The sequence below is a fragment of the Oncorhynchus masou genome, chromosome 31, assembly GCF_036934945.1.
Source record: "Oncorhynchus masou masou isolate Uvic2021 chromosome 31, UVic_Omas_1.1, whole genome shotgun sequence".
Taxonomy (NCBI): Eukaryota; Metazoa; Chordata; class Actinopteri; order Salmoniformes; family Salmonidae; genus Oncorhynchus; species Oncorhynchus masou.
The window spans coordinates 15,406,407-15,427,502 of NC_088242.1; the positions used below are offsets into that span (position 1 = coordinate 15,406,407).

Genomic DNA, 21,096 nt, shown 5'->3' on the forward strand with positions numbered 1-21,096 from the left:
CATCCTCCCCAGGGGAGAGACACCAAGTGTGGTGAGAAGATCCCACCAGATGGGCCTACCTGTGGAGGATATGAAAGGTTAGGGTTAAGGGCTAGCACTCACTCGTTGCATTTGCATTGTTTTTCATGCGAGTTTGTTTCTAGGTGCAACTTGATCTTACTCAGAGGAATGACTGTGCCAGTTACAGACTTAGTTACAGACCCCACTCTCACACTCGCCCAAGCCAATGGTATGTACCAGATGCTCAGCAGGCTCTGCTCACACTTACTGGCCTGAGGCCAAACCACGACCAACAACATTGGACACTTTATGGAACAAAAAGCCTTTACTATTTCATCCTGGAATATCCAAGGCCTGAGGTCATCTGCCTTTGGCCTGAAGAGCAGAAACCCGGACTTCACCAAAGAAATCGGTAATACAGACATTGTCATCCTGCAAGAAACCTGGTATAGAGGAGACAGACCCACTGGATGCCCTCTAGGTTACAGAGAGCTGGTAGTCCCATCCACCAAACTACCAGGTGTGAAACAGGGAAGGGACTCAGGGGGTATGCTAATTTGGTATAGAGCAGACCTAACTCACTCATTAAATTAATCAAAACAGGAACATTCTACATTTGGCTAGAAATTCAAAAGGAAATTATCCTAACAGAGAAAAATGTCCTCCTGTGTGCTACCTATATCCCCCCACTAGAATCCCCATATTTTAATGAAGACAGCTTCTCCATCCTGGAGGGGGAAATCAATCATTTCCAGGCCCAGGGACGTGTACTAGTCTGTGGCAACCTAAATGCCAGAACCGGACAAGAACCTGACACCCTCAGCACACAGGGGGACAAACACCTGCCTGGCGGTGACAGCATTCCCTCCCCCGTATGCCCCCCTAGGCACAACTATGACAACATAACCAACAAAAACGGGTCACAACTCCTGCAGCTCTGTCGCACGCTGGGTATGTACATAGTCAATGGTAGGCTTCGAGGGGACTCCTATGGTAGGTACACCTATAGCTCATCTCTTGGCAGTAGTACTGTAGACTACTTTATCACTGACCTCAACCCAGAGTCTCTCAGAGCGTTCACAGTCAGCCCACTGACACCCCTATCAGACCACAGCAAAATCAGTCTACCTAAACAGAGCAATACTCAATCATGAGGCATCAAAGCCAAAGGAACTGAGTAACATTAAGAAATGCTATAGATGGAAGGAATGCAGTTTGGAAACCTACCAAAAAACAATTAGGCAACAACAAATTCAATCCCTTTTAGACAATTTCCTGGGTAAAACGTTCCACTGTAATAGTGAAGGTGTAAACTTGGCAGTAGAAAATCTTGACAGTATATTTGACCTCTCAGCTTCCCTATCAAATCGAAAAATCTCAAATAGAAAACCGAAGAAAATTAACAACAATGCCATTTGTTTGATGAAGAATGCAAAAATCTAAGAAAGAAATTGAGAAACCGGTCCAACCAAAAACATAGAGACCCGAGACCCGAACATAGTCTACGCCTTCACTATGGTGAATCACTAAAACAATACAGAAATACACTATGGAAAAAGAAGGAACAGCATGTCAGAAATCAGCTCAATGTAATTGAAGAATCCATAGACTCTAACCACTTCTGGGAAAATTGGAAAACACTAAACAAACAACAACACGAAGAATTATCTATCCAAAATGGAGATGTATGGGTAAACCACTTCTCCAATCTTTTTGGCTCTATAACAAAGAATAAAGACAAAAACATATACATGATCAAATACAGATCTTAGAATCAACTATTAAAGACTACCAGAACCCACTGGATTCTCCAATTACATTGAATGAGTTACAGGGCAAAATAAAAACCCTCCAACCCAAAAAGGCCTGTGGTGTTGATGGTATCCTCAATGAAATGATCAAATATACAGACAACAAATTCCAATTGGCTATACTAAAACTCTTTAACATGATCCTTAGCTCTGGCATCTTCCCCAATATTTGGAACCGAGGACTGATCACCCCAATCCACAAAAATGGAGACAAATTTGACCCCAATAACTACCGTGGAATATGCGTCAACAGTAACCTTGGGAAAATCCTCTGCATTATCATTAACAGCAGACTCGTACACTTCCTCAATGAAAACAATGTACTGAGCAAATGTCAAATTGGCTTTTTACCAAATTACCGTACAACAGACCATGTATTCACCCTGCACACCCTAATTGACAACCAAACAAACCAAAACAAAAGCAAAGTCTTCTCATGCTTTGTTGATTTCAAAAAAGCCTTCGACTCAATTTGGCATGAGGGTCTGCTATACAAACTGATGGAAAGTGGTGTTGGGGGTAAAACATACGACAGCATAAAATCCATGTACACAAACAACAAGTGTGTGGTTAAAATTGGCAAAAAACACACACATTTCTTCACACAGGGTCGTGGGGTTAGACAGTGATGCAGCTTAAGCCCCACCCTCTTCAACATATATATCAACGAACTGGCGCGGGCACTAGAAAAGTCTGCAGCACCCGGCCTCACCCTACTAGAATCTGAAGTCAAATGCCTGCTGTTTGCTGATGATCTGGTGCTTCTGTCACCAACCAAGGAGGGCCTACAGCAGCACCTAGATCTTATGCACAGATTCTGTCAGACCTGGGCCCTGACAGTAAATCTTAGTAAGACCAAAATAATGGTGTTCCAAAAAAGGTCCAGTCACCAGGACCACAAATACAAATTCCATCTAGACACTGTTGCCCTAGAGCACACAAAAAACTATACATACCTTGGCCTAAACATCAGCGCCACAGGTAACTTCCACAAAGCTGTGAACGATCTGAGAGACAAGGCAAGAAGGGCATTCTATGCCATCAAAAGGAACATAAATTTCAACATACCAATTAGGATTTGGCTAAAAATACTTGAATCAGTCATAGAGCCCATTGCCCTTTATGGTTGTGAGGTCCGGGGTCCGCTCACCAACCAAGACTTCACAAAATGGGACAAACACCAAATTGAGACTCTGCACGCAGAATTCTGCAAAAATTTCCTCCGTGTACAACGTAGAACACCAAATAATGCATGCAGAGCAGAATTAGGCCGATACCCACTAATTATCAAAATCCAGAAAAGAGCCGTTAAATTCTATAACCACCTAAAAGGAAGCGATTCCCAAACCTTCCACAACAAAGCCATCACCTACAGAGAGATGAACCTGGAGAAGAGTCCCCTAAGCAAGCTGGTCCTGGGACTCTGTTCACAAACACACCCTACAGAGCCCCAGGACAGCAGCACAATTAGACTCAACCAAATCATGAGAAAACAAAAAGATAATTACTTGACACATTGGAGAGAATTAACAAAAAAACAGAGCAAACTAGAATGCTATTTGGCCCTACACAGAGAGTACACAGCGGCAGAATACCTGACCACTGTGACTGACCCAAAATTAAGGAAAGCTTTGACTATGTACAGACTCAGCGAGCATAGCCTTGCTATTGAGAAAGGCCGCCATAGGCAGACATGGCTCTCAAGAGAAGACAGGCTATGTGTTCACTGCCCACAAAATGAGGTGGATACTGAGCTGCACTTCCTAACCTCCTGCCCAATGTATGACCATATTAGAGAGACATATTTCCCTCAGATTACACAGATCCACAAAGAATTCGAAAACAAATCCAATTTTGAAAAACTCCCATATCTACTGGGTGAAATTCCACAGTGTGCCATCAGAGCAGCAAGATTTGTGACCTGTTGCCACGAGAAAAGGGCAACAAGTGAAGAACACGCACCATTGTAAATACAACCCATATCTATGCTTATTTATTTTATCTTGTGTCCTTAACCATTTGTAGATTGTAAAAACACTGTGTGTATATATATAATATGACATTTGTAATGTCTTTATTGTTTTGAAACTTCTGTATGTGTGATGTCTACTGTTAATTTTTGTTTATTTCACATTATATATTATCTACCTTACTTGCTTTGGCAATGTTAACACATGTTACCCATGCCAATAAAGCCCCTTGAATTGAATTGAATTGAATTGAATTGAAATTGGTGTGACTGAAGCATGTCCTGGCCAAGGAGAAACTCTGGGCCCTTATTTGTTTACGGCCAGGTTATGGTTTAGGAAAACCTCCAGGCCCTTTGCAAGGGAAACCCGGTGGGGTGCAAGGCAAGCTGCTGTCAGTCTACCTGTCCTTGATTGTTTAATCCTGCTTTGAGGAGCAGAGAGAGGAACCCGGTCCATCCGGTCCCAATGACTATTACACTGCATATGGTAAGAACCAGTCTACTGATACAGTAACTCTGTTAAGAACCAGTCATCTAATTAAGTCTGCTTGGTCACACATGAAGAACTGACATAGTGGCAGACAGTGTAATGGTATTATCAGAGTTATGTAAGGTACAGTAGTTACCTGGCTGTGTCACTAGGTCAACTGTAGCCGACTGGAGGAAAGTGGGGCTTCGCTCCAATATCCATACTAGAATTCCATTTAAAAAACATGCCCAATACATTGCTCCATTTGAAGTTGTATGTTAGTGTGGTTATTTGGAATGTAGCCATTCTCTCTCTCCACCATATGGAATTAGAAAGCATTTGATCTAATTCAGTTAATTTAGATTGTATGATAGGCCTATCTACTGTGTTTCTGTTGAGGTTCTAGAATAGACGGCAACCCGAGAAAGTCACTTTAGAATGTTATGCACCAAAGGTGACTCACATCAATAATGTAAGTGAAATGCTGCACTAAGTAAAATATTGCATTAACCCTTGAACTGTCTCTTCTTGAAAAACAATTCACCTTAAAATTCTTATTACTAACAACTGAAATAAGAACTTCCCATAGTTTTTTTTCCAACTTCATGTTTATTTTGGAAATAACAGGAGTTCTACTAGGAGGTTGAGTCAGAAGGTCATACCAGCAATGCCATATTAGAATGGCAATTTGCATAGCATTTGTGACCGACCACCTCGATTTGAAAGTAATTTTTTTATTTTTTACATAGGATAAGAGATTCAGAGCTAGAAAATAGTATATCATACACTGCAGTTGAGGAACAAATGGGAAAGTAATTCTGCTTTTAAAGTTGATAAACATGTAACCACACTTTTGAGAAAATAGACCTTGAATGTTTTGGCAAACCTACAGGAGAGCTCTTCTTTGTCTACACCCATTCAGCATCGTTCACACCCTCTTAACCTCTCTGGCCCACCCGGGACGCAACCGCACCCCCTTCCAACAATAAATGCAAATGCGCTACGCCAAATGCTAATAGCACTCGTTAAAACTCAAACGTTCATTAAAATTCACATACAGGGTAGTCAATTCAAGCTACACTCGTTGTGAATCTAGCCAACGAGTCAGATTTGTAAAATGCTTTTCGGCGAAAGCATGAGTAGCTATTATCTGATAGCAGGCAACACGCCAAAATACCAGAAGGGCACGTAAACAAAGGAATTAGCGTAGCCTTTTGACGAGATTCTTTGTTGGCACTCCTATATGTCCCATAAATATCACAAATGGGTCTTTTTTTTCGATTAAATCGGTCTTTGTGCACCCAAAATGTCAATTTATGAACACCGTCAGATCCAGTAAAAACACATTTATTTAAACGCGACGTTATTTTTTAAAATTAAAAAAGTTGCCTATAAACTTTGACAAAACACTTCAAACTACTTCTGTAATCCAACTTTAGGTATTACTAAACGTTAATAAACGATCAAATTGATCACGGAGCGATCTGTATTCAATAAGCAAGCGTATGGGTAACGTAACTAACTTTTCCGGTTCCATTGTTTACATCTGTGGACTTGACAACCGGATGTGGCTATTACTCAGATGACCAAGGATTTAGTTGAATCGAAATCACAACACTGGCAGCATCATGTGGAAGCTGTTGGAACTGTAATCTCACTCTTAATTATTTTTCCTTCCAATAGACAATACTTGGGGTGGCGGATTGATTTTTTTTCTTCGTCGATTTAGTGACCAGGTTTTCTGGCGATTTTGACCACGGAACTCGTTCTGTTATAGTCACAGACACCATTGAACCAGTTCTAGAAACTTCAGAGTGTTTTCTATGCACACATACTAATCATATGCATATACTATATTCCTGGCATGAGTAGCAGGACGTTGAAATGTTGCGCGATTTTTAACAGAATGTTGAAAAAAGTAGCCCGATCTTTAAGAGGTTTTAAGCCTTCGCCCCACACATCTCTTTAATGATTCACATGTGAGGCCATGTGCAAAATAGTGAGTACGGTAGTTTTCTAACAAAAGATTTCCAGACTAGACGCCGGTTTATACTACTTCTATCTACATGTCTGTATACAGTTGTCGCAGTGACATCATGAACATTCTATTGTCGTCCAACATCAAACATGTCGTTATGAAAAAGTATAAACACACAAGAACAACAGGCTGCATGACATCATGCAGCCTGGGGGTCCGAAATAGAATAACTGGTGTTTTTTACACCAATAAACCCATCTGTTTAAAAATGTATTTCGTATATGTCAATCTAGCAAACCAGGCAACTAAAATGAAATTTTACCCCTTTTTTGTGATATCTAATTGGTAGTTACAGACTTGTCCCCATTGCTGTAACTCCAGTACGGACTCGGGAAGAGGCTAGGGTCGAGAGCCATGCGTCCTCCGAAACATGACCCCGCCAAGCCGCACTGCTTCTTGACACACTGCTCACTTAACCCAGAAGCCAGTCGCACCAATGTGTCAGTGGAAACACTGTACACCTGGCAACCATGTCAGCGTGTATGCGCCCGGCCCATCACAGGAGTCGGTAGAACGCAATGGGACAAAGACGGCTGCAACCCGAATCTGTAGTGACGCCGTTAGCATTGCGATGCAGTACCTTAGAGACCGGGCAACAACCTCTCCCTCAAAGTCTGTGAAACAAAGGAGCTGATCGTGAATTTCAGGAAATGGAGGGCTGAGCAGACCACCATTCACATCGACAGGGCTCTAGCTGAGCGGGGCCGAGAGCTTCAAGTTCCTCTGTGTCAACATCACTAATGATCCATCATGGTCCAAACACACCAACAAAGTTGTGAAGAGGGCACAACAACGCCTCTTCTGTGCAGGAGTCTGAAAAGAATTGTCATGGGCTCTCAGATCCTGAAAAAGTCCTACAGCTGCACCATTGAGAGCATCTTGACTGGCTGCATCACTGCTTTGTATGGAAACTGCTTGGCATCCAACGGCAAGGCGCTACAGAGGGTAGAGAGGATGGCCCAGGTCCTCTATACCAGGCGGTGTCAGAGGAAGGCCCTAAAAATTGTCAGACTCCAGCCACCCAAGTCATAGACTGTTCTCTCTGCTACCACACGGCAAGCAGTACCGATGCTCCACATCTGGAACCAACAGGACTCTGAACAGCTTCTACCCCAAGCCATAAGACTACTAAATAGCTAGTTAAATACAGAAGTTAACCAACTAGCTACCCAGACTATCTGCATTTACCCTTTTTGTGCTAAAAAAATATTGGACAGAAGAGCGCAGTGACTTTCAACATGGCACCGTCATAGGATACCACCTTTCCAGCACACAATGACATTCTAGATGATTCTGTGCTTCCAACGTTGTGGCAAAAGCCCTTTCCTGTTTCAGCATGACAATTTATTTTATTTTAATTTTACTAGGCAGGTCAGTTAAGAACAAATTCTTATTTTCAATGACGGCCTAGTAACAGTGGGTTAACTGCCTGTTCAGGGGCAGAACGACAGATTTGTACCTTGTCAGCTCGGGGATTTGAACTTGCAACCTTTCGGTTACTAGTCCAACGCTCTAACCACTAGGCTACCCTGCCACCCCAATTCCCCAATGCACAAAGCAAGTTCCATACAAAAATGGTTTGTCAAGACTGGTGTGGAAGAATTTGACTGGCCTGCATAGAGCCCTGACCTCAACCCCATCGAACAGCTTTGGGATGAATTGGAATGCCGAAGAGCCAGGCCTAATCGCCCAACATAATTGCCCGACCTCACTAATGCTTGTGGCTGAATGGAAGCAAGTCCCGCAGCAATGCTCCACCATCTAGTGGAAAGCCTTCTCAGAAGAGTGGAGGCTGTAGTAGCAGCAAAGGGGGAACCAACTCCATATTAATGCCCATCATTTTGGAATGAGATGTTCGACCAGTAGGTGACTACTTACTTTTGGTCATGTAGTGTATAACCCTCAATGTACCCTTTGTAAATAACCACTTTATCGTTACTCATTGTGTATCTATTATTACGTTTTACTTTATTTCTCTATTTTCTTTCTCTCTGCATTGTTGGTAATCATTTCAATGTTAACCCACACCTGTTGTTTACGAAGCATGTGACAAATACATTTGATTTGATAGGCGACCTTTCTTAAGGCTAGGCGTCCCGCTAGCGGGACAACTTCTGGTGAAGCTGGAGGGCGCGCAGTTCAAATAAATATTCATAAAAATAACGGATATACAACATTTAGGAACATACAAGTCTTATATTGGTTAAAAGCTTACATTCGTGTTAATCTAACGGCACTGTACGATTTACAATAGCTATTACAGCGAAAGCATGCATGTGGTTGTTTGAGGACGGCGCCCCACATCAAAATATTTTTCCATCAGTTTCATCAATTCACAAATAGCGATTAAATATACTTACTTTTTGAAAATCTTCCTCTGATTTGTCATCCAAAGGGTCCCAGCTACAACATGTTGTCGTTTTGTTAGATAAGATCCTTTTTTATATCCCAAAAAGTCTGTTTAGTTGGCACCATCGATTTGAGTAATCCACTCGTTCAACATGCCAAGATAGGAATCCGAAAATCTTCCCCTAAACTTTGTTTCAACAAGTCAAAATACGTTTCTATTTATGTAATTAAACTATCATATTTTATAAGGAAGGAAGTATGTTCAATAGGAAAACGATATTAGCAGGTGCGTGTCCTCTTCCTCGCGCGCATACACGGATTTCAAAGTCTATCCCTGTGGTAAAGCATATCATTCCTCCTCGTTTTGGAAGAAACAAGCTTGAAACCTTGAACATAGACTACTGACACCCAGTGGAAGCCATAGGAATTGCATCCTGAGAGCTAGATTTCAGAATAACCCTATACTTTCCACTATAAGAGCATGGGCTCTCAAATGGTTGGTTTTTCTTTGGATTTTCTCCTACCATATCTATTGTGTTATAGTCTCCGACATCATGTTAACATTTCTACAACCTTCAAAGTGTCTTCTTTACCAATTATATGCATATCCTGGCTTCAGGGCCCGAGCAACAGGCAGTTTACTTTGGGCATGTCAGTCAGGTGGAAATTGAGAAAAAAGGACAATAGCCCTAACAAGTGTTAAGTCTGAATATTGATGAATTGACCCAATATGTCATGAAATGAGGTTTATTATATATTATAATATAGTGTGTTGTCAACGATTCCATCATGGGGCGGCAGGTAGCCTAGTGGTTAGAGCGTTGGACTAGTAACTGAAAGGTTGCAAGATCAATCCCTGAGCTGACAAGGTAAAAATCTGTTGTTCTGCCCCTGAACAAGGCAGTTAACCCATTGTTCCTAGGCTGTCACTGAAAATAAGTATTTGTTCTCAACTGACTTGCATAGTTAAATAAAGGTTAAAAAAATGCACAGATAGGACTCTAGTAATTATGCTGCAATAGTTTGTGTTGGGGGGCTAGGGTCAGTCTGTTATATCTGGAGTATTTTTCCTGTCTTATCCAGTGAAAATAAACAAACACGTTTACTTTTCTTTTGTTAATCTGCATCAAAACATACGTATTTAGACTCCTTTTGTGTAAAGGTACGAGGCCAGAAACGACTGTATTTCAGCTGCAAACAAAGAGTTTTGGAAATGAGTCTTCCACCCAGCCAATATAGGTCAAGGATGGTCTCGTGCGTAACAGCCGAATACACAACTCTGGAATAACAAATACTTTAGGAAACACGTTCTTACCCTAAAATGATAGTGACACGTTGTTCGTATGCTTTTTCCAATATCATTTACTCTATGTTATTTTGTTCTGTTCTGCACTGCGGTATATCCGGTCAGTTATGGATAATAAAGGACCTTTGATTTATCAATGGCTCTGTGTACTCAGTGTTGTCAATTGGCCGCACTCTGTAGTTTTGGCCGCACTCTGTAGTTTTGGCCGCACTCTGTAGTTTTGTCATCTCAGGCACAGTGGTGTAGACCCATCTACCAATGAGAATGGACATGGTAATTAACCCCACCTTATAGGGCCGGATGGAATGTTTTCTCGAGCAATCAGAGTTTGTGGGCGGAGCATGGTGTGAAGATCTGCCCCTCGGCCACGTAGTTAATCTATTGACGTCAATGCTCCTGGCACGAAGCTGTGTGTGACGGGCTTGACGATTATGTGTGAGACAAAAATCACTCCCCTACAGTGTGTGTGCCTTTGCCTGCTTGGGTACGAAATGTCCCTGAAGTGTATGGCATCTCCCTGTGCACACTAACTTCACACTTTCACAGTGGGTTACAAGATTGCAAGAGTTGAATGCACTCATGACATAAAACTGTATAATTGTGCATCATCAAGAAGGGACATGGCATCATACTGACATTTAGAAACCTACGTGAACTCGTCATCTTTAGGTTGCCATTATGTGTTCTGCCCTGACGTCAACGCACTCAGTAACTGATGGAAGACTATTGATTACTGCACGACCTTTGGCTTCCATGACCTCCAGCCATTGACCTGACCTAATCATATCTACAATGATCAGACTGACATGTTGCATCATATCTTAGAAGGCTATAGTGTAATGTGTATTACCTATGCCCTGTGTGTCTGTGGGTGTGATGTGTGTATGGCCTAGTTAAATAAATGTTTTAAAAAATATATATATTTTTAATGCATATAAAATATTGTGCACAATTAGGCTGTGTGTGTTGTAAGTCTGTGTGTATGTGCGTGCGTGCGTTCATGTGTGAGTATGTACAGTATGTCAAATCAAATCTTTGTGTGTGTAAGCCACCAAGGGGCATCAGAGTGCTTCTGAAGGATTCGTAACCTCTTGGAAGTAACCTACTGCTGGAGATTATTTGAGAACCAGGGAAGGAGCCTATCACGACGAAGTGTCTCCTCATAAAACAGGAAAACAGACTCACTAAACATTTCTGACACTCAGCCAACTCTCAAGATTCCTTCAAGATAAACAGATATTATTTTCTGCTCTATTCTTATGCATCACATTCCAAGGTTTTGGCTACACTCTGAAAACAGCACGTGTCTTTTTGACAACTTGGCATGAAAAGAGTGCATGGTTTAGTCAAACTCAACTTTTTAAATCTACTTTAATACAGCCAGCTAACGAAACACATTGTTGTATTAACGTTGTCAGGAGTGTGAACAGATTTGAATGCGTTTAAAGAACAGAGATTGATGAGGAACAAAGAGATTAACATGAATCAAACAAACTCTCAGCAAAGCTCTCAGTCTCTCTCAATTCAGTCAATTTCAATTCAAGGCGCTTTATTGGCATGGGAAACATATGTTAACAATGTCAAACAATCTCTCTCTTGCGCGAACACACACACACACAATATGACCGGCGGAGAGTGAGAGAGAGAACAAACACCATTGTAAATACAACCCATATTTATGTTTATTTATTTTGCCTTTTGTACTTCAACTATTTGCATATTGTTACAACACTGTACATAGTCGTAATATAATATTTCAAATGCTTATATTCTTTTGTGAGTGTAATGTTTACTGTTAATTTGATTGTTTTTCACTTTTGGTTATTATCTATTTCACTTGTTTTGGCAATGTAAACATATGTTTCCCATGGCAATAATGTCCTTTGAATTGAATTGAGAGGAGGAGCGGTCTTTGAATTTGAATCCGTCCCCCTTTCGGTTTCCTACCCCAACCCCCGAGAGAGAGAGAGAGGGGGGGGGGAGTGGAAAGGAAACGGAAAAGACGAAACACACACAATCCTCCTAATTTCAAAACCCTGGACTGTGCAGAAGAAAAGACAACTCGCTGAAAGAAATTACACTTCTAACCACCTATTGACAAATAAATCTACCCTCCCTTTTACTTTTCCGTTTTTTCTGTCCTTATTATCAGTTGGTGGTAGATTGAACTCCCCTGCTCTACTCAGTAAAAGGTCCCAGTGTTCGCTGGAGCAGAGATGCCCCCCCAGCCGGAGGTGAGCACACATTTCCGGGACTTCCTCAAGAGTTTTCTCGGCATCATCCGAATTCTCCAAATCCTATTCGGAGCTGGACTATGGGTCACAATCGCCGCCAACAAATACGAAGGCTCCATCCACTTCGTCCTGTTAGTGGCAGTCCTCTTCTGGCTCCTCACCCTCGCCGCCTTCTTCATCACTCTCCTGGACAAGAAGGACCTCGTCCCCATTTTAGGAGGGGACCGGTGGTTGCTTAGCAATGTTCTTCACGACATCGCGGCTGCGGTACTTTATCTACCGGTGATCGGCGTCATGATCTACAAAACGGAGCGCTACGCATACTGCAACCTGGAGCAATACAAACACAACTGTCTGTATAAAGTCTACCTGGCTGCCACTGTGTTCGCATGTCTGGCCGCTGTGGTGTATCTTGTCTCCGCGGTGTATATGGGCTGTAGGAAGTGCCGGGGTGAGCAGACGGTGGTTTGAGAGAGAAGGGAGGACACAGGGGAACAGAGTGAGGGATAGGGCAGAGGACTGGTGGAGGGAGGCAAGAGCTTTCCCTGGATAGGGGAGAGGACACGGGTGGAGATGGGGTATTTTTATGTCCTCCAAAACTGAGTGTCTTCTTGGCTCAAACTCCTACAGGTTTGTCCATATTCTGTTCCGTAATTTAATGTCAGTATCATTTCAGTAGCTTACCAAAGTATATATTTTATATTTTTATCTGTGTGTTTTTTTGTTGGACTATAATAATTTTTGGTAGGCCTAGTCCAGTGTTTTTGTTTTGACTGGCAACAACATTCCAAAGCTCTGAGATGTCCAGGCATGGGCGTGTTATCTGTGCCTTTTAAAAACAAATACCTGATGCTTTTCAGCCTACAACAAGCTGTAATAGCAAGGACATGAGATTATATGCCTTTGATATGAAAATAACTACACCATATTTGTTGCTAATGTTTTTAAGTGTTCTTTTAGCAAGAATGAATCCTTGTCTATATCAAAAACAAAACCAAGTCTGTTCCTAATTAAAGTGTCCTTCATGTTAAGACCAAATGTTGATGCATTAAAACTAATATCAGGGTTCTTTTCTTTGGTAATATCACTGTCATTAATGCCGGAGCTGAGTACCAGCATCTCAAATGTTCTGCTGCTTGAGCTTCTGTTCCTATTATAGAATATTAGCTCAAAAGCATTATGGAGCTCCTGAACCTACATATAAAGTGTACTGGCACACATAATGAGTACCGGAACCTATTTCAGTCCAAGTCAAGCATTGCCTACAGTAGTCCTGTTTGTTTCCAATAATAACAATTTCCAGAGTTTTTTTCTAATCTGAAAAGTATGCCTCTGCAAACTCTGTCTGGCCCTACTTATGTGTGTGTGTCTATGTGAGTGTGTGTGTTGAAGTGCAGATGATGGTGTTGGTTTCCCAAACGAGAGCCAGATTGGGGTGGGGAGCCCAGACGAACTGGCTTAACCAATCAGCAGGGGTGGCTGGGATGCCACACAGCCACATGAAAGACAGAAGAGTGTGTGCCTTTACTCTGTAATCACTTCCCCTGTGACTGGAATTGTGTATGTGTATGTATTTATGTGATTATTGTTATATCTGTGAGTGTGTGTGTGTGTGTGTGTGTGTGTGTGTGTGTGTGTGTGTGTGTGTGTGTGACAGAGAGAGAGATGAAGATCATAGTGATTGGGAAAGTGGCAGTTCTTACAGGAATTAACTGTGGGGGTTTAGGGTGTGGAGGGGAGGGGAGGGGAGGGGGAGGGAAGAGAAGGGTTGTTGATTAGTGATTTAGAAGTGGTCTGCAGGGAGACGAGATGAGTAGTGGTCTATTCCTGGGAAACACACATTTCCTGCTAACTTCCTCCTCAGGAGAGAAAAAAGAAACAAAGCACGACAATGAAGCAGAAATAAATCCAGCCACAGAGTTTATGACACAGCCTAAACCTAGTGGACCCATGTTCTGTGCTGAGCCAGAGAGACATGAAGGAAGAGATGTGAAAATGTTGGAACAGGACCATGTTCTGTGCTGAGCCAGAGAGACATGAAAGAAGGGAGGGATGTAGGAAGCGATATTAATATTGTGGAACAGGACCCATGTTCTGTGCTGAGCCAGAGAGGCAAAAAGCAAGGGAGGAAGGAAGCATTGTGAAAATGTTGGTTTCTGAGCCCTGAGTAGACTGGAGGACACAAAACACAAGATGGAATCGTAAGGCTAATGTTGAACAGATGCATTGAAGGGATAAAGTAAATCTATGTATGTATGTATGTATGTATGTATGTATGTATGTATGTATGTATGTATGTATGTATGTATGTATGTATGTATGTATGTACGTACGTATGTATGTACGTATGTATGTGAGAGAGAGATACATACATAAGTGATGGGTCTGCAACACAGGCCAAGCAAACAGCTCAGATAGAAAGTAGATCCTTCCCTCCTCAATAAGACCTGCTAACTCCACCCCTCCTGCGCTCACAACTTCAATCAGTAACAAATACTTCTCATTTGATACTCTTTCCAAAAGTACAGTTATGTGAATATGATTTGTTTTTGGGGAAGCTGACAGCTAAGCTTATGTTGCATAAAGGAGTTGTCATTTTCTCTCTAGTCAGAACCAGATATTTTGACTCAACCGTGTATGGACTGAATGTAAGAGCAGACACTGTACCTAAGAGCGTCTGCCAAGGAACTATGTGTAATGTGTGTCGGAGCTGCTGCCTAGTGTTTAAGAACATGGGTGAGTGAGAGAGAGAGAGAGAGAGAGAAAGAAAGAGAGCTATTGGACAGATGTGGAATAGAGTGAGATTGTGTTTTACCATCTTAACGAAGAAATAAAGTGAGTAGGGGGAGGTAGGACAGAGATGGAGGGAAAGGAAGAAAGATGGGGACGAGAGAGAGAGAGAGAGAGTGTGAGGAAAATATAAAGAGTGAAAGAGAATGAGCGAGTGAGAGCATTGGGATAGAGAGAAACCCTGGGAGAAGGGCACTTCAACACATATAAAGCCAGACAGATTAGTTAAGAGTGCCAGCCCAGTGATATTTACTCTGGCTACTCAACCAGAGAGACATTTCCTGTATGGACTCAAACTGGACTAGAGTAGACTGGGCGAGACCAGTTAACACTTCAATGGTCTCTCTCTATCTCTCTCAATTAAATTCAATTCAAAGGGGTTAGGAACATATGTTTACATTCCCAAAGCAAGTCAAATAGATAATAAAAATGAACAGTAAACATTACACTCACAAATGTCCCAAAGGAATAGAGACATTTTAAATGTCATGTTATGGCTGAACAGTGCCTTCCATAAGTATTCAGACCCCTTGACTTTTTCCACATTTTGTTAGGTTACAGCCATATTCTAAAATGGATAACAAAAAAAGCTCAGCAATCTACACACAATACCCCATAATGATATTTTTGCAAATGTATTAAGAATAAAAAACTGAAATACCTTTTTTTACATAAGTATTCAGACCCTTTGCTATGAGACTCAAAATTGAGCTCAGGTGCATCCTGTTTCCTTTGATCATCCTTGAGATGTTTCTACAACTTGATTGGAGTCCACCTGTGGTAAATTCAATTGATTGGACAAGATTTGGAAAGGCACACACCTGTGTATATAAGGTCCCACAGTTGAGTGCATGTCAGAGCAATAACCATGCATGAGGTTGAAGGAATTGTCCGTAGAGCTCCGAGACAGGATTGTGTCAAGGCACAGATCTGTGGTAGGATACCAATTGTTTTTTTTACATCATTTAAGGTCCCCAAGAACACAGTTGCCTCCATCATTCTTGGAAGAAGTTTGGAACCACCAAACTCTTCCTAGAGCTGGCCAAACTGAGCAAATGGGGGAGAAGGACCTTATTTACAATGACGGCCTACACCTTCCAAACCCGGACGATGCTGGGCTAAGTGCACTGCCCTGTGGGACTCCCAATCACGGCCAGTTGTGATACAGCCTGGATTCAAACCAGGGTGTCTGTAGTAACGCCTCAAGCACTGAGATGCAGTGCCTTAGCCCGCTGTGCCAATCAGGATCTCAACAAAGCAGCAGGTAGCCTAGTGGTTAGAGTGTTGAGCCAGTAACTGAAAGGTTGCAAGATCCAATCCCTGAGCTGACAAGTTAAAAATCTGTCTTTCTTCCCCTGAACAAGGCAGTTAACCCACTGTTCCTAGGCTGTCATTCTACCCCTGAACAAGGCACTTAACCTATTGTTCCTAGGCTGTCATTGTAAATGAGAGTTTGTTCTTAACTGACTTGCCTAGTTAAAGCAAAAATCAACAAGGCATGAGAAGATTTCGTCTTTGTTTGTTTGTCAATTAGGGTGTGCAGGGTGAATATGTGTTATGTTGTACAGTAAATATAGCCATTTGGAAATTTGATCAGGTGTAGAAGGGGAATAAACTGATCTGTGGGAGTGTGGCTGGGGTTTGTTTGGGGAGGTGTCGACTGGTTGGGGTGGGGATGTGTCTCTCTCTCCATGTCCCTATTACCTGTCTTTTTTCTATCTGTCTCTCCCTGTCTGTCTCTCTCAAACCCCTAAAAATGAGTGCAGAGTGAAACAAGTCCTAAAGGATAGGGAGAGACAGTGAAGTACTGTATCATACAAAACAATACTGTTGCTATGGACTGACATCAACTAGCTGAATGACTGATAGGGATGTGTTGTTGGCCATTTTCTGCCAAGAAATCTAAAACGGACTTCATCATTCCAAATGGCCCACAATGACTCGACTGTGATTCACAGCTATAATTACATCACGGGCAGGCTTTCTGATTCAGAGTGGTTGGGTTAAATGCAGAAGACACATTACGGTTGAATGCATTCAGTTTTGCAACTGACTAGGTACCCCCTTTCCCTTTCAGTATCTTCAAGTACATGAACAAAGTGCCGTCTGTCTTTCTATTTGGGAATTTCTGTGCCCATATTAACAAATCATACCCAGAGTAGAGTAGGCCCTCATCCTAGATCAGCTGTACCTGGGTCTGTACAGAAGAAAAAACAACTCTGACAAATTTGACACTTCTAACCACCTATTAAGAAATCTACCCTCCTTTTTTTCTATCTTTTATTTGAGTCGGTGTTAGATTGAAATCCCCAGCTCTACTCAGTAAAAGGACCCAGTGTTCTCCAGAGCAGAGATTCCCCCCCCGCCCCAAACATTTCCCAGGACTTCCTCAAGACTTTTCTCAGCTTCATCTAAATCCTATTCGGAGCTGGACATTGGGTTACAATTGCCGCCAACAAATACGAAGGCTCCATCCACTTGGTCTTGTTTGTGGCAGTCCTCTTTCTGGCTCCTCACCCTCGCCGCCTTCTTCATCACTCTCCTGGATAAGCAGGACCTCGTCCTCATCTTGGGAGGGCAACCTAATTCATTACATGGCGGTCGCGGTGCTGTATCTACCAGTGACTGGCGACATGATATAGAAGACCAAGCGGTACGCACACTGCAACCTAGAGCAATGTATAAAGTCTACCTGGCTGCCAACGTGCTCGCATCGTGGTGTATCTTGTCTCGGCGGTGTATGTGGGCTGTAGGAAGTGCCGGGGCGAGAAGACGGTGGTTTGAGAGAGAGAGGGGAGGACAGAGGGGACAGAGGAGTAAGGGATGGGGGACTAGGGGAGGGAGGCAGGAGGTCTCATATGGGAGAGGAGGGGAGGGGGGTATTTTCTGTACCCCAAAGATAAGGGAGTGTCCTCTTGTCTTCTTGGCTCAAATTCCTATTGGTTTGTCCATATTTTGTTCTGTAATTTAATGTCAGTATTAATTTATTAACTTATCAAAGTATATATTTTAGTGTGTTTTTTAAAATATGGCAGCAAGCTATCAACCAAAAACCTTTAAAAAATAGCAGTTTTTTTGGGGGGGGCGTGACTATAATAATTTTTGGTAGGCCTCGTCCAGTGTTTTTGTTTTGACTGGCAACAACATTCCAATGCTCTGAGAAGTCGTCAGGACATGGGCGTATTATCTGTGCCTTTACAAACACACCACTTGTGTTTTGCAGCCTACAACAATTTGTAATGGCAAGGACATGAGATTACATACCTTTGATATGAAAATAACTACACCAAATTTGTTGGCAAGAAAGAATCCATGTCTATATCAAAAACAGAACCAAATCTGTTCCTAATTATTCCTGAAATGTCCTCCATGTTAAGGCCAAATGTATTAAAACCAATGACACTAAACACCAGAGACCGGGTTCTCTTCTTCGGTAATAACACCCTCATTAATTAACATTCTACATTTGACATTTTTTGTCCTTTAGTAGACGCGACTTACAGTTAATGCATTCATCTTACGATAGCTCTGTGGGACAACCACATATCACAGACAAGAGACCTGAAGTGGCAGAACGGAGTGCTCGGGTTGGGGTGTGGAGTTTGATCATAGCCTGAAGGTAGGGAGGGGCAGTTCCTCTTGCTGATCCGTCAGAAAGCACCATGGTCTTGTAGTGGATGCAAGCTTCGACTGGAAGCCAGTGGTTGTACAGAGGAGTGGGTGACATGAGAGAACTTGAGAAGGTTCAAAACCAGGCGGGCTGCAGCATTCTGGATAAGTTGCAGGGGTTTGATGGCACAAGAGGAGAACCCAGCCAACAACGAGTTGCGGTAGTTCAGATGGGAGAGGACAAGTGCCTGGATTAGGAATTGTGCTGCTTCCTGTGTGAGGTAGGGTCATACTCTACTGATGTTGTGGAGCATGAACCTGCAGGAGCGAGTCACTGCTTTGATTTTTGCAGAGAACGACAGGGTGTTGTCTAGGGTCACGTGAAGGTTATTTACGCTTTGGGAGGGCGACACTGTGGAGCTGTCAACCACTGGTGGAGAGGTTTTTGAGCAGGCAGGCAGGCCTCCCCGGGAGGAAGAGCAGCTCTGTCTTGTCGAGGTTGAGCTTGAGGTGGTGGGCTGACATCCAAGTTGAGATATCTGCCAGGCACGCAGAGATGCGTGTCGCCAACTGGGTGTCAGAAGGAGGGAAGGAGAAAAGTAGTTGATTGTCATCCTCACAGAAATGATAGGAGAGACAATGTGAGGATATGACTTGGTATATAGAGGGAAGAGGAGAGAGACTAGAACCAGGGGACACCAGTAGCGACAGTACGTAGTGCAGACACAGATACTCTCCACGTCAAGTGGTAGGAGCGGCCGGCCAGGTAGGATGCAGTCCAAGAGTGTGCAGCGCCTGAGACGCGCAGCCTTGAGAGGGTGGAGAGGAGGACCTGATGGTTCACGTGTCGAAGGCAGTGGATAGATCTAGGAGGATGAGAACAGAGGAGAGAGAGTCAGCTCTGGCAGTGCAGAGAGCCTCCGCGACACAGAGGAGAGAGAGTCAGCTCTGGCAGTGAGGAGAGTCTCCGTGACACAGAGGAGAGAGAGTCAGCTCTGGCAGTGAGGAGAGCCTCCGTGACACAGAGGAGAGAGAGTCAGCTATGGCAGTGCGGAGAGCCTCCGTGACACAGAGGAGAGAGAGTCAGCTATGGCAGTGCGGAGAGCCTCCGTGACACAGAGGAGAGAGAGTCAGCTATGGCAGTGCGGAGAGCCTCCGTGACACAGAGGAGAGAGAGTCAGCTATGGCAGTGCAGAGAGCCTCCGTGACACAGAGGAGAGAGAGTCAGCTCTGGCAGTGCGGAGAGCCTCCGTGACACAGAGGAGAGAGAGTCAGCTATGGCAGTGCGGAGAGCCTCCGTGACACAGAGGAGAGAGATTCAGCTCTGGCAGTGCAGAGAGCCTCCGTGACACAGAGGAGAGAGATTCAGCTCTGGCAGTGAGGAGAGCCTCCGTGACACAGAGGAGAGAGAGTCAGCTCTGGCAGTGCAGAGAGCCTCCGTGACACAGAGGAGAGAGATTCAGCTCTGGCAGTGAGGAGAGCCTCCGTGACACAGAGGAGAGAGAGTCAGCTCTGGCAGTGCAGAGAGCCTCCGTGACACAGAGGAGAGAGATTCAGCTCTGGCAGTGAGGAGAGCCTCCGTGACACAGAGGAGAGAGAGTCAGCTCTGGCAGTGCAGAGAGCCTCCGTGACACAGAGGAGAGAGAGTCAGCTCTGGCAGTGAGGAGAGCCTCCGTGACACAGAGGAGAGAGAGTCAGCTCTGGCAGTGAGGAGAGCCTCCGTGACACAGAGGAGAGAGAGTCAGCTCTGGCAGTGAGGAGAGCCTCCGTGACACAGAGGAGAGAGAGTCAGCTCTGGCAGTGAGGAGAGCCTCTGTGACACAGTGGAGTCTCATTTGAGTGACCCGTCTTGAAGGCTGTCTGGTTAGGGTCAAGAAAATCATTCTGAGAGAGATGGCGATAGAGTTGATCCTAGACAGCATGTTCAAGTGTTTTGAATAGAAAAGAAAGAAGGGATACAGGTCAATCGTTTTTGACACCAGATGAGTCGAGAGTTGGTTTCTTTTGAGGAGGTGAGCAACTTGGCCAATTTTGAAGTCAGAGGGGACGTAGCCAGTAGTCAGGGATGCGTTGATGAGGGAAGTGAGGACTGGGAGAAGGTCTCCAGTGATGGTCTGGAGAAGGGAGGAGGGGATGGGGTTGAACGGGAAGATTGTCGGGCAGCCAGACCTCACTCGTCGCAGGATGTCATCTGGAGAGAGAGGGGAGAAAGAGCTCAAGGTGTAGGGTAGTTCTGTGTGAGTGAGATCAGTGGGCTCAATCGCTGGGATGCCACTGAAGAGTTGTGCCTTTACTCTGTAATCACTGCCTCTGTGTTTGGAACTGTGTATGTGTGTGATTATTGTTGTATCTGTGTGTGTGTGTGTGTGTGTGTGTGTGTGTGTGTGTGTGTGTGTGTGTGTGTGTGTGTGTGTGTGTGTGTGTGTGTGTGTGTGTGTGTGTGTGTGTGTGTGTGTGTGTGAGAAAGAGACACGGAGAGGACAGCAACACAATTACACTCAACCAAATCACGAGAAAACTG

General features: G+C 43.6%; 1 protein-coding gene across 1 annotated transcript; it reads left to right on the plus strand.

Moving 5' to 3' along the window:
* Positions 1-11,903: 11,903 nt before the first annotated feature.
* LOC135523492 (MARVEL domain-containing protein 1-like) lies at positions 11,904-13,250 on the plus strand. Its single transcript, XM_064950195.1, has one exon. The coding sequence runs from the start codon at positions 12,159-12,161 to the stop codon at positions 12,645-12,647; it is 489 nt and encodes a 162-aa protein (XP_064806267.1). The 5' UTR covers positions 11,904-12,158; the 3' UTR covers positions 12,648-13,250.
* The last annotated feature ends 7,846 nt before the right edge of the window (positions 13,251-21,096 follow it).